The 16,052-nt window shown below is 43.6% G+C and overlaps 1 protein-coding gene across 1 annotated transcript in view; it reads right to left on the reverse strand.

Moving 5' to 3' along the window:
* The window catches only part of GRIN2B (glutamate ionotropic receptor NMDA type subunit 2B), a 167,306-nt gene that overhangs the window by 61,553 nt on the left and 89,701 nt on the right, over positions 1-16,052 (reverse strand). The window contains exon 3 of the mRNA XM_041416757.1: positions 13,886-14,000. Within this exon, the coding sequence (XP_041272691.1) occupies positions 13,886-14,000 (115 nt within the window). The remainder of the gene's footprint in view (positions 1-13,885; positions 14,001-16,052) is intronic.

Below are 16,052 nucleotides of genomic sequence, written 5' to 3' on the forward strand. Positions count from 1 at the left end.
ACTTCCTGGGGGATAGGTCATCCCAGCAGCTGGCCCTGTGCTGCCCAGAGGAGTCTGTGAACACACACAGCTTATCTGGCACCTCTGGAATGTAGTGCCAACAGAACAGCACTTGTGAAGCAGAGAGGAGACGCACAGGACCCACACTCGTCCTGAGCCTGTTTGAGGTTGGACTTTTCAGGCTCTCTCTGTACTAGAGGAAGCAAAGGTGCTGTTAAGCAGGGCTGACTTTTAGGCACTTTGAATTGCCACCTGGAAGAGTCAGTCCTGCAACTGGTCATAGGTCCAACCTCGTAAATTTCGCTTCCCTTTTTCCTGGGATCCCAAGCCCTGGGCCTGTGCAGGAGCAGTGGTGTCAAGCAGCAACCCAGGTACCAGCGAGGCTTTGTGCTAAGCTCCCCTGACCTGTGAGATTGTGCTTGGAGGTCCTGCTTTCCTCAGCTGCCTTCATCATCCACATCCTCTACTAACTCCTGCAGGCACTGCACAAAAAGGCAAAGGTCCCTTTTCTGGAGCAGGACTTGAAAATGCCTAATCTTGTGCTCACATTTCCTTCGTTTCAGATCCCAACTGAAATCACAGGGATTTTTTCCTCCCTTACCTACCCCTTTCACTGCCCTCTGTCAGAATTATTCAGCTCTGTGAAGCATTACCAGATCCACTATGTAGGAAAGATATGGCAGAGGAAATTAAATAGTATTGTTAGGTATCTATAATTACCCCAAGTAATTTTTTTCCACAGTGCAGCAATTTGAAATCTCTCACAGCACTCTCTTTGGAAAACAGATGTTGACCATGTCAGCTGTGTGCTAAGAATGCATTTTCATGAGTTGCATTTCTTGGAATTTGCAAAGTGATGGTGGTGGCAGAGGGGGATGATCTGGAAAATTCCACCCGTGCAGGGACAAAGCAGGCAGTGCAGAGACCTGCCAGCCTTCTCAGGGTATCAGGGGCTTCTCAGCCCTCTCTCCCTCTGTCATGGCACCAACTGGGCCTGCCCCTGTCAAGCAAAGGAAATTTCTTCTACATTCCTGCCCACAGGAAGGCAGGCAGGCAGGCAGGGCTGCTGGGGGAAGAGCAATCTGGGAGAGGGAGGGTTTCTCCGGGGAGGGGATTTGTGCTGCTCTCCTTCTAGAGAAATACACTGACAGACATGGAACAATGGAAATAAAAAATTTGGTGGATATCTCTGCTGTCAGCTCCTCTCCATCTTCCTCCCATGTGGTCTGTCCTGTCCCACAGTCAACAGTTACAGCAACCAGGCTTCCAGCACATCCATCAGACTACTGGTCTGTATTTTCTAAAAGAACCCACCCTTTCCCAACATTACATTTAAATGCACTTTTGCTCTACCCCCTGCCTCCCCATTACTCTTTAATTACATTCACTTGGATTGTCTTAAAGAAGTCCTTCCTTTTCTTATAGAATTTTCCCTTCAAACACTTGCAGAAAATTATCATACTCCCTGTCTAGCAAAAACATATATTTGGAGAAAATCTACCCTCTGGAACCAGGCAAAGGTCCAGTGAGACACAGGTGAGCCAGAGAAAACAGGTTTTAACTATTGTTCAAGTAACATTGCACAATAAACCCTGGGAATTCTTCAGAGTGTTTATTTGAGACAGGGGACTTCTTAATGGAGGAAGTTCCTAGTGCTGATTTCACTAGACTGTACTCTTTTAGTCCTTATTTATTTATAAGACAGTGTCTCCATTAGTCCCAGGCTGGAGCAAGGTGTCTGGGCAATGAGGAGGAAAATTTATACACACACAGAACTTATTCTGGACACAAATAGGAGACAGAGCATGGAAAGGACAAACTTTCAAATAGAGACACAGGGAATTCTCTATGGGTCTGCTCTTCAGCCTTTCCAAAAACTGAGGCCTCAAATAGCAATAACCTGTAAAAAAAAGGAACAGGGCATGAACCTGGTGGAAGCTACAAATGCAAGCTGATCTATACACATAGGACAAGCTTGAGGAAAGCAGCTGTCCACAGGTAGCCCCTGTCAAAGGTGAAAAAAGCTACAGAAATGAGATGCTGCCATAATCCCAGCAGTCTTTACAAAGCAAACATAATTTAATGCAGCAATACAAAGAACTCTGGCCTCAGTGAAAATGAGCACACATCTAAGAAGGAAAGCAAATAGTTTCCACTTCTAAAAAAGAACAAAAGTAAAGCACTCGCTGAAAGCAGTGACCTGAGCAATTCTGAATTCTTAAAAGACCCAGATGATGCTTAGAGCAAACAGTTAACTCAGCGTGCCAGAGCTGATCTCCAGCAGCAGACTGCAGAATGGACTCTTTCTCTCCAGATATCCCAGCTTGGATGGTGAGACTGTTGTATGACACTGTTTAGACTGCAAAACTTGCAGCATGTCTCTGCTGTCTAGTGCTGCACCCAATATGAGGTGATTTGCCAGCAAAGACTATTTCCTCTCAAAAATCACATGATTACATAAACCAGGATGGATCTAAGGGGAGAACAAAAAGATGTGCAACACCTGTTAGCATTTACATTTCACTCTGCAGTTTCTCCAGTCACATAAGTGCCCACACTTCATGCTCCACCGCTGACAAAAATGGTGCTCTGATGAAGCTGTGCAAAAAAAGGTTTTTCAAAGCAAGATATGAACAATTTTTAAAAAATTAAAAAGTTAAGATATTACTTCAATCTAAACCCAGGTATTTCTTCCATCTAAACCCAGGTTTGTTTGCTTTTTAGAATTTTCCACTAATCAAACTCAGTCATTCAACACACACAAAAAAAATCATGTTCTTTATCAGACATGAATAATAAAAGTGATGGAAATTTGGATTGAAACACACAGCCGCAAAGACTCTTCATGTACTCACTAGCAACGAAGTATCAATTAAAAAAAGTAAGATAAACTATAAAATCCCAGTCCCAAAGGCTAGACCTTTCTCATGAGAGCTAACAGGGTAACAGAGACCGCAGTTTAAGCCTCCATTCTGAGTCGGGCTGAAATTATTTGAATACAGTTTTCCCACTGCCTAGTATCTGTCCTCACTCTTTGCCTAGCAAGGCTCTGGGTTCTGGGGGAAGGTGCTGCCATTTTCTCCTCCATTTTCTTCACATCAGCTTTGTGAATGGTACCTAAAGGCTTTTGTGAGCCAACATGAAAACACCAAGATGTCCATTTTCATTTAGAGCAATAAAAATTCCAAAAAAAATCCTCCATATCTGGTCAAAATTAATTAATATTTCCTTTGATCCTGAACTACGTTTTTTCACAGACTCATTTGTTCTTCCCACCATACTTCTGAGGCTTGGACATTATCATCTGGAAAGACAAGGACACAGGCCTTATCACTCCTCTTATTTAATGATCCATGTCATTTTCCCCACAAACAGACTTTGTGGACAAAGTTGGCCAGAATTTAATTAAAAATTCCTCGCCTCCTTCTGTTCGAGACTCCTGTTCCTTACCTTACATGGTTGTGCAGCGCTATTTTGCATCATTAAACAGCCTAACCCCATTCCACCACATGAGCAGCTGAATGTTACTCATAGTGAAATGTTGTCTCTGTGTTAATTTTGCAAAGTGCTTAGGATCCTTCTCAAAGGAAGGAACAATAGAAATGTAAGTCATTATCGTGTACTGGAACTGAGGAAATAAACCTAAGGGAAACAAGCGCCAGAAGCTGCCACACAAAATGCAGACCAATTTGAAAGCTTAAAGGGGAACAAGAAAACGACTGTCAAACAGCCTCTCAGGCTTGGCATGGTGGGAGATACTGCAGCATGCGGCTAGCCCAGCAGAAGGAAATTAAATAAGACTGTCTAACTGCTGATTCAGCAGAAGACAGCACAACTCCCAGCACATTTTAGAATTAAACCCAGGTCAGTAAATGCCAGGTCCTTTCACAAGGAAGAAAAGCCAAAGGATGGTGACAGAAACTCAGACACCACTGCAAGGCAAGGAAAGAGTCAGAGCCGGGATCTAACGTTACCAAAGGCAGCCTAAAAAAATTACAGACTTGGGGAAAACACAGTTCAGGCACAGGGAAAACAAACGATGCTGAACATATTGTATGCTCAAATCGATGACACTGAGCGCATGCCAGAGCTCATGAGCAGCCAGAGTAACTCAAGCACGGAGCAGCTCCAGTGATAACCACAGCTTTAATGCTGAAATACCTTTGAAAAACAGCAGAGAAGTTTACGCATAACAGTGTGGAGAAGACCACAAGGGAAAAGACTGTCCTGGTCTAGTAAAAAATACAGTCAAGATGCAGTTCAGCTTCAAGCCAAGTCAACCAGATACAACCAGGGTTCAAACACAAAACAAGGAGCATGTGAGATCAACAAACACCAGAGGAGAGAAGCAAACCAAGCCAAAGACACAACAAACAAACTATTTCTTACTGAAAAATGTCTGAGCCATTTCATATTATGAAAACCTTATTTCAAATTCATTCAGAAGCAAATGTGGCCAGACTTTTATGGCAGGAAAATCAAACTGCCAAAATCTTACAAAACAAATAGAGAAGTGGACGAGGAGGAGGAGAAAGAAAAAGGCAAAAGAAAGAAAAACATAGGGTCCTATGAATATGCAGCACTTCTCTCAAGCCCCATGGAAGAAAAACACAGCCTCTAGTTAATAACATTCAGATAATGTAAAAATAGAAAAAGCAAAGGATTCACAGGCCAAGCAAAGATGTCGTTGACATGAGACAGTTTCAAGCAAATGCAACTGAACAGATGAAAACACACCCTCAGGCACTGGGGGCACGTTTACTCACTGTGAGTCTCCTTCAACTGCAGCTCTGCTAGTTCTTTCTCCAGACTCAGTTTGGTTGGCTGCTAGCTTTCTGTGCCCTCATCTCTTCATGCATTTCAAATCTTAAAGCTGCCTAAATTGCCATCCTTTCCTCAGCTGCCTTTTCACGGCACAGTCTGGCCACCAAAAGCAACAGGAAATAAACTTCCTCTTCCAATGGCACCTGTGTGGCTCCTCAGTGCTACAGACTCCCTGAGGTGATTTCCAGTAGATGACTGGGCACAAAGCAAAGGAAAGTGAAAGTGGCTATGCTGTGCATCTATCCAGGATTGAAGGATACATAACCTGTTCACGTCACTCCTGAGTGGAGTACAGATGAAGTAACTACTGTTGGGCTGATAAATAGTCAGAGAATCACAGAATCTTAGAATATCCTCAGCTGGAAAGGACCTAGGAGGATCACTGAAGTCCAGCTTCTAGCCCTGAACAGGACCATCCCAAGAATCACACCATATACCTGAGAGCATTGCCCAAACACTTCTTGAACTATGGCAGCCTTGGTGCTGTGATCACTTCCCTGGGGAGCCTGTTCCAGTGCCCAAACATCCATTGGGTGAAGAACCTCTTCCTAATATATAGCTTAAACCTCCCCTGGCACAGCTTCATGCCAATTCCCTGCTCCTGTCACTGGTCACAGTGAAAAGAGATCAGTGTCTGCCTGGCCCCTTCCCCTTGTGAGGAACAGCTGCACTTGATAGTCCTTGTGGGTCCCTTCCAACTCCAAATGTTTTGTGATTCTGTGAAGTTGTGAATTCTGTGAGACTGATATGAGGTCTCTGCTCTTCTCCAGGCTGAACAAGCCAAGTGACCTCAACCACTTCAGTCAGCTCACTTGTACATGGAATTCAGGGAAAAAACAGTCCTGTGTTCAGATGGGAATCAGGAACAAAATCAAATCACCATCCCTGGTCTGGGGTTTTTTTGGGGTTTGGGGTTTTTTGAGGATGTTATAGACTCATCAGCAATGATGATATGATGGATCCTTGATACTGCCTGTGATAGGAATATGTAATTACTGTATCCATATCTGAAAGCTCATCTTCCCATATCAAATCAACTATCTCCTGCATTAAGATATGGATGTTTATTTTCAACATGCTGAGATGAAACATTCCCACAATCAATGAAATGCTGGAACACAGATACACAGCAGCATCTGACGTGCCATGGAAATCTCCAAGATGCTGGCAAGCAGGAGGGTTTCAACTAGAAGCAATGTGGCTCTGGCACTAGCACATCAGCCCTGTACCGGGAGTTTGTGCTGCATTGCAAGATGTGGCCTTACTAGAGGTTTTTTGGTTCTCTGTAAAGTTAGATTATCCCCTCAGATATTAAGAAGACTGAAAATTTTCCAGCAGCATTGGGTATTTTTGAGCTGTTGCACCTTCTCAGCTGCAGCTCTCCAAGCGCCTTTACTGCTTTTCCCTGCCTGCCTTTCACACTCTCAGTGAGGCTCCCATAAGCCTGCACAAAGCCAGTTATAATTCTCTGCTGCCTATCAAAGCCTTCACAAGAGTTAGGCAGTTGGTGTGTAAAGCCTGCTGCCTACCATGCTGACTAATGTTGTCTGATTGTTCCCTTGTACTCCCCCGTTGGTCCATCTGTACCCATCTGCTACCTTTTGTCTTGTAATTAAAGTGTAACCACTTTGGGGTAGGAGCCACCTTTTTTGTTAGTGTTCACTCAGCTCCCTGCAGAGCAGAGTCCCAAGTCCATAACTGGGTGCTGGGGACAGCAATGATGATGTGTAAGAAGTGCATATACACTGGCAAAGGGTTACAGTGGCACTTCTCACTTTGTGGCATGAGCAAAGAAAGCTCCAGACAAGAGTTCTCATGCAGAATACAACAGAGGTGAGGGCAGTCTTCTCTTTGGCTGGATGTTGTTGCCACATGTTGTTATTGGTACTCTGAGCACAATCCTCCAGGATCCCCTGTCCAAACAGTTAGGTTAGCAACCCCGGTAAAGGTCAGATGGCTGCTATCACCCTCATCAGCTTCACCAGCAGAGAAATGGTAGGAGGCATTCTAACTACAGCCTGGGCTTAATAAAGATCTCCAGATATTCCAATATTTGATTTGCATAAGAGGACAAGGTCTTTCCAAGAAGCTGTCATTGTTTCAACGTAAGAATTCCCTCCAGTAGCAAGGGAGTAGGGTCTGGTGGAGAAGAGCCAGAATATTTTTCTGCAGGCTCATGAATCATACAAATACACTCCAAAATTCAAGCAAAGTCAGGAACTGCTTCAGCAAGAGGCAAAGAGAGTGGACAGCTTATAATGACATAACACACAGTGTTTAGGAAGAGACACCCAATATGTTCTCTTTGGTCAGAGCTAGACTAGCTCATTATTGCAGGATGCAGTAATCCTGCAAAGACACAGTTTGACCAGAATGGCTACAAGATTTACATAGAATGCTTTTTCAGAAAGATAGTTCCATTTATCCTCTGATAAGGAAGGCTTTGTGTGGCACTGGAATCTGTCCTTCTCCTTAGGAGTCGGTGTAAGATTAACACAGCCATAATTAGCCACAAATACATACAGTTAGATCCTGGGCAACTGTGAGAAGTCAGGCCAAATCCTGGCAGTGGATGCAGCATAGGTGCACAAATAAAGCCATCTGGTTGTCTGATTGAATCAGGGTCATAAACAGACCCATCAGATGTGACCTAGATCAGGTGTCTAAGGGACACTCACTTGGGAGTGGGATAGCCATAAAATATGTATTCTTTGATGCAAGTCTGCTGTCTAATGAGAAGTAAGGCATTCAGCAAATTATGGTCTCTTAGAGACATGTCCAGAAAGAACACTTTAAAAATACTCCCATTCTAATTTCAGCCATATGTGCTTGAATCCAGAACAGTCCCTCTGCCCTAAGAGAAGCTATATCCTTCTAAAAAACTGGTTCTGTGGAAACAGAATCAGTCTCTTACTCTGAGTAGGTTTAAACAAACTTCTATGCCATTTCTCCCCAGGGACAATGAGTCATAAATCTCCATGTACACAGCAAAATTAGCAAAACAAGACTGATTGGCAAAAACAATCCAATCTTGTCTCACTGTAAAAGGAGTTGGTGGAATAAAAAACCATTTTCTCCCTGGACACACAGGCAAGATGCCAGAACTCCACACACAGAGGAGTACCTGACCAAAGGCAATAACTTCTACCCCATGGAGGCAAGCATACATGTGACAGGCTTGGCTAGGTGGACACCAGATATGAGGAAGAAACCGCCCCAAAACATCCAGCCATCTTTCCAAAGCAGGGGAGGGCCTTCAGAGAGGACTTGGATTTGTACAGCTGCAGTTTTCAGCTCACAACCCTACGTTCTTGTTCCTCTCCTATTTTTAAAGAGCCTTCTTTAAGGAGGCTTTTATTCTCTAAGAAAGTAAAAAAAAAAAAAAAAAAAAAAAAAAAAAAAAAAAAAAAAAAATCGAAGTCCTTCCTTCTGCTAAGCAATGTAACAGATAGGATAACATGATTCATATTGATTCTTCACGGAGTGGTCAGTACCCCATGGACTGTTACTAAAAGCCAAGAATACTGATCGTATTTTCAGTCCTCTCCCCTGTTATTTCTGCCACTGGGACATTGAAGCACACAGAGAGATGACAGTCAATATTTCTTTTAATGCACAGTAAGAGATCAGGCCTGAGGCTGCATCATCATCAAATGTTACAGCCTCTTCAGCGTCTCTGTGGTGTTCATCCACTCCCCAAAGGTGCAGACTTCAGGAGGTGACAAGTGCCTCCATAAGAGCTTTTGTTCACAGACATGCACAATAGCCTTCACATGCCAACTGCCTGCTCTTACAAAAGGTTCATGGTGAAGCTTGAAGAAACTATGCCCTCATTGCATCAGGCTTGAAGTTTCTGCTGATCAGCTTGTCCATAACCCGGGTTGCCTCTCCTATGAAATAAGCTGCTTTTTGTGAGACACTCTTCAGGTTTGTCTTGCTCATCTAATCACAGAAATGTAGGCTGGCAGAGAACTACAAGAGATCACTTACTGCATCCACCAGCTCAGGGGCAGGACAAGACAGACTGAGATCCTGCACTGTTGGATATTTTTCTCTATATACTCCAGCAAATGAACCTCTACCAGCAAATGAGCCTCACCATGTCTCACCATGCCAATAATTAGACAGCTCCCTACACATCTGAAATCTTTCTGCTTGACAATTTAGCAAGACAACTTTTTCTTTCTCCCTACTGGGGAATGAAAAGCAGCTGACTAGTATGTCCTTTTTTCAACAGTCATTTAGGTGTCCAAAAATTTATCTTGTTCTCTTTCATCATTTTTTTAGATAAGGGAAATCTTCATTTTTCATTTTTCTTTTCCAAATCCTTCTTTCCTTTCTGAATCTCTGTCCCATATCCCAGGGGAACTCTTCCCAGGCATGGATGGGTATAATGGTGCTCTGTCCCAAGCTGAAGACAGGGTCACAGAAGTTCACGAACTCATCTTATGCAGACTGTGATCGAGGTTGAACATATCTCTGAAACGACCACATGGCAGAGAGTAGTGGCACTATTTCCCACCCTGCTGCAGCATTAGGAAGTCTTGGAAGTCTACACTCACTGAGGCAGTTGAGAGGATGTCACAGCAAATGGCCCCATTCCCAGGGAGCACTAATGTGCACAATGGTGTAAGGGTACAGGCTAGGAGCAGCCTGCCCATGAATTTGTAGTCATGGTCACACCAACGGCTAGAGGAAGAAGAATAGACCCTGCTGGAGCTGAAGAGTTCAAAAATCAAGTGCTGATAATTATAGCACCAGCAGCAGGCAAACATTTTATCTGCTGAGTAGGGTGAAGGTTGATAGGGGCAGAGGATTAGTACCTGCAGCAAGGAGAATGTATCTTTCAACATAAGTTTTCCATCTGTCCTCTAAGGTGGTTTGTAGTGGCACCCTGTCCAAAACCATCACTCAGGGCTTTGCTTGTCCAGACAGGAAGAGTGAATGGGGCAGGATTGGTAAGAGATGGAGGGAGCTTGTAAATCAAAGGGCTCTGTGGGGTGGCACAAGAACTTGGTGTTATGAGTGTCATGGAAAGGTGCTCTGAATCCCCAGTGACACACCTAAGAAAAGTGACTGAGCACAAACTAGCCACAGAAGTGATGCCAAACTCACTAGTAATTAAAGTAGAGAAAGAATCTGAAAGAGGGCCTCAAAGTTCATAACATTTGTGTCACTGCCAGGTTTGCTGGGGGAAAGTGAGGAAAAAGATGGGAGGATATGGGAGCTAAATGGGACAGGACTGTTGTCAGGGAGCTAGTGGGATAGGACTCAGTAGAGAAGGAGGATGTAAGCAAGAGCTGGAGATAGCAGCACTTGCTAGTTCTCACAAAGGGATCACGAACCCAGAAATAACTCCTCATCATATGTGGAATCATAAGAGAGCAGAAGAAAAATGCAAATAGTGAAGAAAAACACTGGGTGAAATCTCTTCCCACACAAAATATCCCAACCCACTGACACAAAACCTAGAGTAGTACTGACCCTCTGGTGCACTTTGCAAGACACCTGGCCCTCATTCATCACTGCACTGAGCCATGGTCCTTCATGGGACATAACAGCAGACATCCTTCAACCACCTCCATCTGCACACCTGCACCTCTATGATAAACAACAGGGGCATCTAGGCACCCAAAACACACCTAGGCTATCTGGCCAGTGAAGCAAAGAGCTTTACTAACCAGCTGATGAAAAGGTAGTGCGGAAAGGCGTGCAGCGTTCTGCCCCCAAGGAGCAGAGTACAGAGAAGTGAATGAAATTCAGCACATTTGCTTATCATGATGAATCGTTACTCATGGTTAAGACAAGCAAGAGAGCTCAAGTTACTGGCCCCTTGCAGAAAGTGGGTTTTCTTCTTGTTCTTTCATGATTGTCAGCCCTACAAGGCTTCCGTTTGTCTGAAGCACTCATGAGGAGATTTATGATCATCAGAGTCTGGGGGCAGCTGCAGCTCCTCTGGAAAATTAATTCCTGTTCTGAAATAACTGGTGAGGTTGTGAAGATACTTATTGGGGGGAAAAATCAAAATCGCAAAAGATTTCACAGACCTGAAATCCTGAAACAGTTCAGTCACTGTCTGGATCTTTGCTGCTCAGAAAATGGAAGACTTCACACCTATTTTAAAACATATCTTTTTATATATACTCCATGAGACATACCCTCAAAATCCATTTGCCATCTTTCAAGAATCAAATGTGCCAAGCTGTAGAGATCTGCAAGCTGTGTTACTAAATCCAGAGGAGGCTAACAGAAATGATCAGAAGACTAGAAAACATGACCTACCAAGAGGGACTGAACAAATTCATGTTTAACCTACACTAGAGATGACTGGGAGACAACATGATAGAAGACTTCAAACCCACATGGGGATGATAAGAAGTGGTAGAGAATAAACAATTCCCTATGTCCATTAGGGAGACACAAAGTATTCAACTGCAGCCAGGGAAATCAAGGTTAGACATTATAAAAAATTAGCAGGGTAAGGAGAAAGAAGACGTAGAAGAGATTGACTTGGGATTTCATGGGATTTGTAGCATTGAAGGTCTCTCAGAACAGGTGAGACAAACATCTGTCAGGAATAATTTCAGTCTAGTTAAACCCTCTCATGGGGCACAGGGAGGGACTAGTTGACCTCTTGATGTTCCTTCCAGGCATAGCATCTGATTATAAATAAAAGTGTGTAGTTAAGGTTGAGCTACAGTGAATGCAACTGGACCAAATCAGTGTTTCCCACTCAGACTTTCATCTCATGTCTCCTACTGCTTGTTTGCCTAAAAGTTCCCAGGATGAAGCACCTTGCTATTTACATTAAATTAGTGAGAATTTGGATAATGTTCTAAAGCACCATAAAGGTATTGAAATCATGTACTAAAAATATATTAATAATTTCTTGTATTGTGGCATTGCCTGGGAGCTGCTGTTAAGGGCAATTTGTGTTGCCTGACTCTTTGCAAACATGGAACAACACTATGATCTTTGTCATAAAGATCTCTGCTTCACACTTATATTCTTATGTTTGCACTCCTGCTGAATGGAAAAAAAAATTAAGAGCATGAGGTTCCAGGTATGAAAGGTTTTGGTCTGTGATCAGAACATGCTGGAGATTACTTCAGTGTCTTCCAGAAAGACTCTCCCAGCATAAAATTCAACCAGTTCAGAGTTTCATTATAATAATCTTATCTTCTCTGAGGAAGACACTTACTTCAAGATAAAACATTTGTGTCCAGGAAGCACTACATGTTTTTCTTACCACTAATACCACAGTTCATCATAGCCTCATTTCAGTCCAGCCCCAGCTCCTATGAAATTAAGGATTGGGTTTTTTTAATGGATGCCAAGTAGTCCTCACAGACAGCAGGGTTCAAGCAGGTCACAGATCTAACCCCAACACTCTTGATAACCAGGATCCCTTCCACTAATTGTCTGGTTCATCTGCCAGAGAATGAACAACCTTTCTTACCACTGACGGAAGCCACCAAGCCTTCACGAGGGTGTGAAGCATGTGACAGGCAAGATAAAAACAGGACTGTATTTAGCCGTGCCTCCCCAGAGACTGCAAAGCATTCCAGCAACAGATTCCCACAGCCAGGCCTGCTAATAACCCCTAGGAGGATTCATGCTGCTACTGCTTCATTTTTCCTTCTCTGACGATGTAGTTTTCCCCCGTGAGAACAAATGTGGTGCCAGCTAGGAACAAATCCTCCTGGACTTTTCCTGGTAAGCTTTAATGAAGTCAAGTGACGGACCGAGCCTGACGTGAGGTCTCTACAGCCTGAGCTTTGCATGTCCACCCCTGTGCAGTATCTAGACAGCCTGCCTTCAGCTATGTCCAAGAGCTGTCCATGCATGCTATGCCATGCCCTTTGTTTCCTCACACTCCTGGCCCACTGAGACCTCTTCTGACTCTGCCAGACCACACACCCTCATCTGGTCTGAACGGTGGTAGACACGGTTCATGAGGTAGAGAGGTCCTCCTGGAAACCAGGCACAAGCTAGGGGCTTTCACCTTCTTCCCAAATTCCTGCAACTACTGGGAGACCCTAGTGCCTGCCAGGCACTGAAGTGTTGCTCTTCTGTCTCATTCACAAGCTGTAAGTTTTCTGAATACACTTCTCCTGACAGTTCCCCATTTCATTCTTATTTCCCCATTAATTTCTTCTTCACTTTCACCAAGCAAGTCACTTGCAAGTCCATGCAGAGAACAAGCAGGCAAAGGAGAGAAAGTTTTCTGTGCATGGTGGGACAAAGGGGCATTTTTCTAAGCCATACACATGGTTGCATACAGACCAACTTCTGCTTCATATCTATCGAGTGTTCTGATAATTCTCCTTCCTTTGCTCTGACTTCTCACACCCAAAACTTTTTTTATATCTCATTTTCTTAGCCCTTAAACTACCCCCTCTGCTTCAACAGAAACCCTTTGGGAATGCTTGTTTGGAGCCTGGACCACTGACATTTATGTGGGAGGTGAAATGAACCAAATCTTCCCACTAACTCAGAAATTCACACCATTTCTAAAATGGTGCTTTGGGTTACATGCAAATTATTCCAAAATATGCAAATTTGGATCTTTGAACAACTCAATATGATCTCACGTTCACATCCTATTTAATGTACAATCCCATTGCAAGGGACACTGGCCAGATATATCAAGCACAGTTAATACTGGCATAAATTACTAAGTGTGGCTGTAGCTCAATCATAGTCACTTAGTGTACAGAACTTCACTGCCACCAAGCCATACAGAGAAATATTTTCTGTCTCAGCCATTGAAACTCATGGCACAGAGGAGGTATCTTCTCTGAAAGGCCAGGAAACTTATGTTCAGAGATCACAGAAAGGAAGCTGATGAATTTTTTATGCATGCTAATGGAAGACTGTAATGGCATCCTTCATGGAGAAGACAGCAACCTGGGCACTGGAGATACCACTGGTCCGGGAAACAAGAAGCAGATTGCCAGCCCTTGATAAGAAGTACAGAAAGGTGGGGAGGATTATTTGCCCAGAGCCTTCCCCCTTCTTCTTCCCTGACAGAGATGGAGAATGACCAAACATATCCTACCCTCTCCCACTTCCTCTCCTTGGTCAAAAGGATGATGACCAGCTTGGGATGCATCTGGTATCCGTCCTCACTGAACGACAAATTCCTGCCTTCAAAGGTGACATTGATCAGGTACCTGTGGGAGAGAGAAGAGAGCAAGGAGAACATTAATGCTTGGAAACCAAACCCAAAACGAGACCCTGCCTCCCGTCTTCAGCTCACACCAGGAGAGTAGAAACACAGTGCAAAATAATGGAAAATCTTAGGGGAAGGGAGTTAGAAAAACAGGACAATTAGTCCAGAAATTGGGACAATCAGGAAAGGCAGGGAAATTGCCCCCATTTTGTGACTGGGATAGCAAAGTGATATACTGTGTTGGCTCTCAATGAATTCCTAAAAGCATGTCTAAGAGTCACACACATGTATGCCCACAGACCTTCTCTGGTTTTCCTCTGCCTCAAAGGGCAGAGGGATCCTTAGCAATCAGATGTGTAAACACACTCCACAGCCTACACTTTGCTCACTCTCCAAAGGGGATTTTGCATGCCACTTCAGGACAGTGATGGGAGACAGGTGAAGCAGTGGAGACAGCCTCCCGCCTGCCCAAATATCAAGGAAGCAGCGGAGACCAGAGGAAGGAGCAGCACACCTGCAAGCAGCTCTATCCCTATCAGAGCCAGCACACCTCATGGGGCCCAGAGTGATCCTGTGAAGGAGCTTAGGAATAGGGATAAGGATGTTGAAAGAGCCCAGTGACCTAGGGACAGAGTCGAGCCTTACACCCAGTAAAATCAAACTAAAGGGTGATCAGCCCTGCAGCCAACATCAGCAATTCTCTTTGTCTGGAAAGGCCCCGTCACTCCTGCAGAAGGCACTCCCTGTTGGGGCATTTCATGTCAGCTGTACAAATGGACAGTTAAACAGTCCAGGCTTCAATCTCATTTATTCTATGTATTAATTTTATTTATTATTTTATTAATTTTATTTATTATTTATTCATAAAGCCTCCTTACTCAGCTCTGGCAATAGGGAAGGCCTTTAAGTGGACTGAGATTACAGCTACACTCATTTCAAGGCCTTGTTGCATTGTGAAAGCATGTTAAAGGGGTTTTGCTGTAAATAAGAATCAGGTCTATTGTTTTCTTAACTGTCAGACCATCTAGAAATACACTGCAGGGAAGAGGAGGTAAATACACATTTCACAGTTCAGTGGTTTATATGACATCACCATGGCACTCTGACAGTTTACCCTGTTCATATATTTCACTTCAATTCACAATCCTGTTGCATGAAGTAGATTTTACCTTTGTAAATCTGCTCTGGCACCAGTAGCATCACATCACCATGAGAGGCAGAGGTGACCAAGCTGCCTGCAGGGCTGGTCCCTGGACTCTGAAGCACTCCCCTACTTTGCACAGTTCTATAAATTACACAATCAACATTTCTATTACAGACATGAGAGGTTTTCTATTCTATTACACCATGACATCAGGAAACATTTCCTAATATTCAGCTTCAATTTGTCCGTTATAAACTCAATTTGAACCAATTTCAAGAAAATAAATAAGAGGGGGAAAAAAATATGTTCTTTCAGTGGGTTGATGCTTTCCTACTATCTACACAAAGAGACCTCCCTGCTAATCTAAAGAAATCATTGTATCAGGGAAACATCTTCAAACAAATAAAAAAGCAGGTCATTATTTCAGTTTCTTCCTTTTTCAAACTTTTTTGTTTTAACTCCATTAATCAACCAAACTCATCTACTAACTCCCCATTGCCAAGTGCAATCAGCAGTTATGTTTATTTCTAAAGGAAAATCCACACTTGCTCCATGTTGTGACCTTCAAGGGACGTGTTCAGCACTGGAAATACAGCCATAAGGGAGCCCAGCATGAAACATCTGCAACAGGACAATTTTCAAAGGCAGACTACTGGTTATTTTCCAAAACCCAAAGCCATTTGGAACCCAAACATTGAGCGAACCCTAAAACATCCTCCGCCTGGAAAATCTTAGCCATGCAATTGTTTGTAATATCATAAAACATCCCATGTCAGGACCACACAAGCTCTTTTTCTGGCTTTTTTTTCCCCCAGCTGTGTGAATTGTTCTGGTACTGAGGAATGCCAGGCACAGACCATTGCCAGGTGTGTGCACCCTACAAGACCTAGTTAAGGCTCTGGTGGTGGT

Source organism: Onychostruthus taczanowskii, unplaced genomic scaffold (assembly GCF_017590055.1).
Source record: "Onychostruthus taczanowskii isolate IOZ18803 unplaced genomic scaffold, ASM1759005v1 scaffold53, whole genome shotgun sequence".
NCBI classification, from domain to species: Eukaryota; Metazoa; Chordata; class Aves; order Passeriformes; family Passeridae; genus Onychostruthus; species Onychostruthus taczanowskii.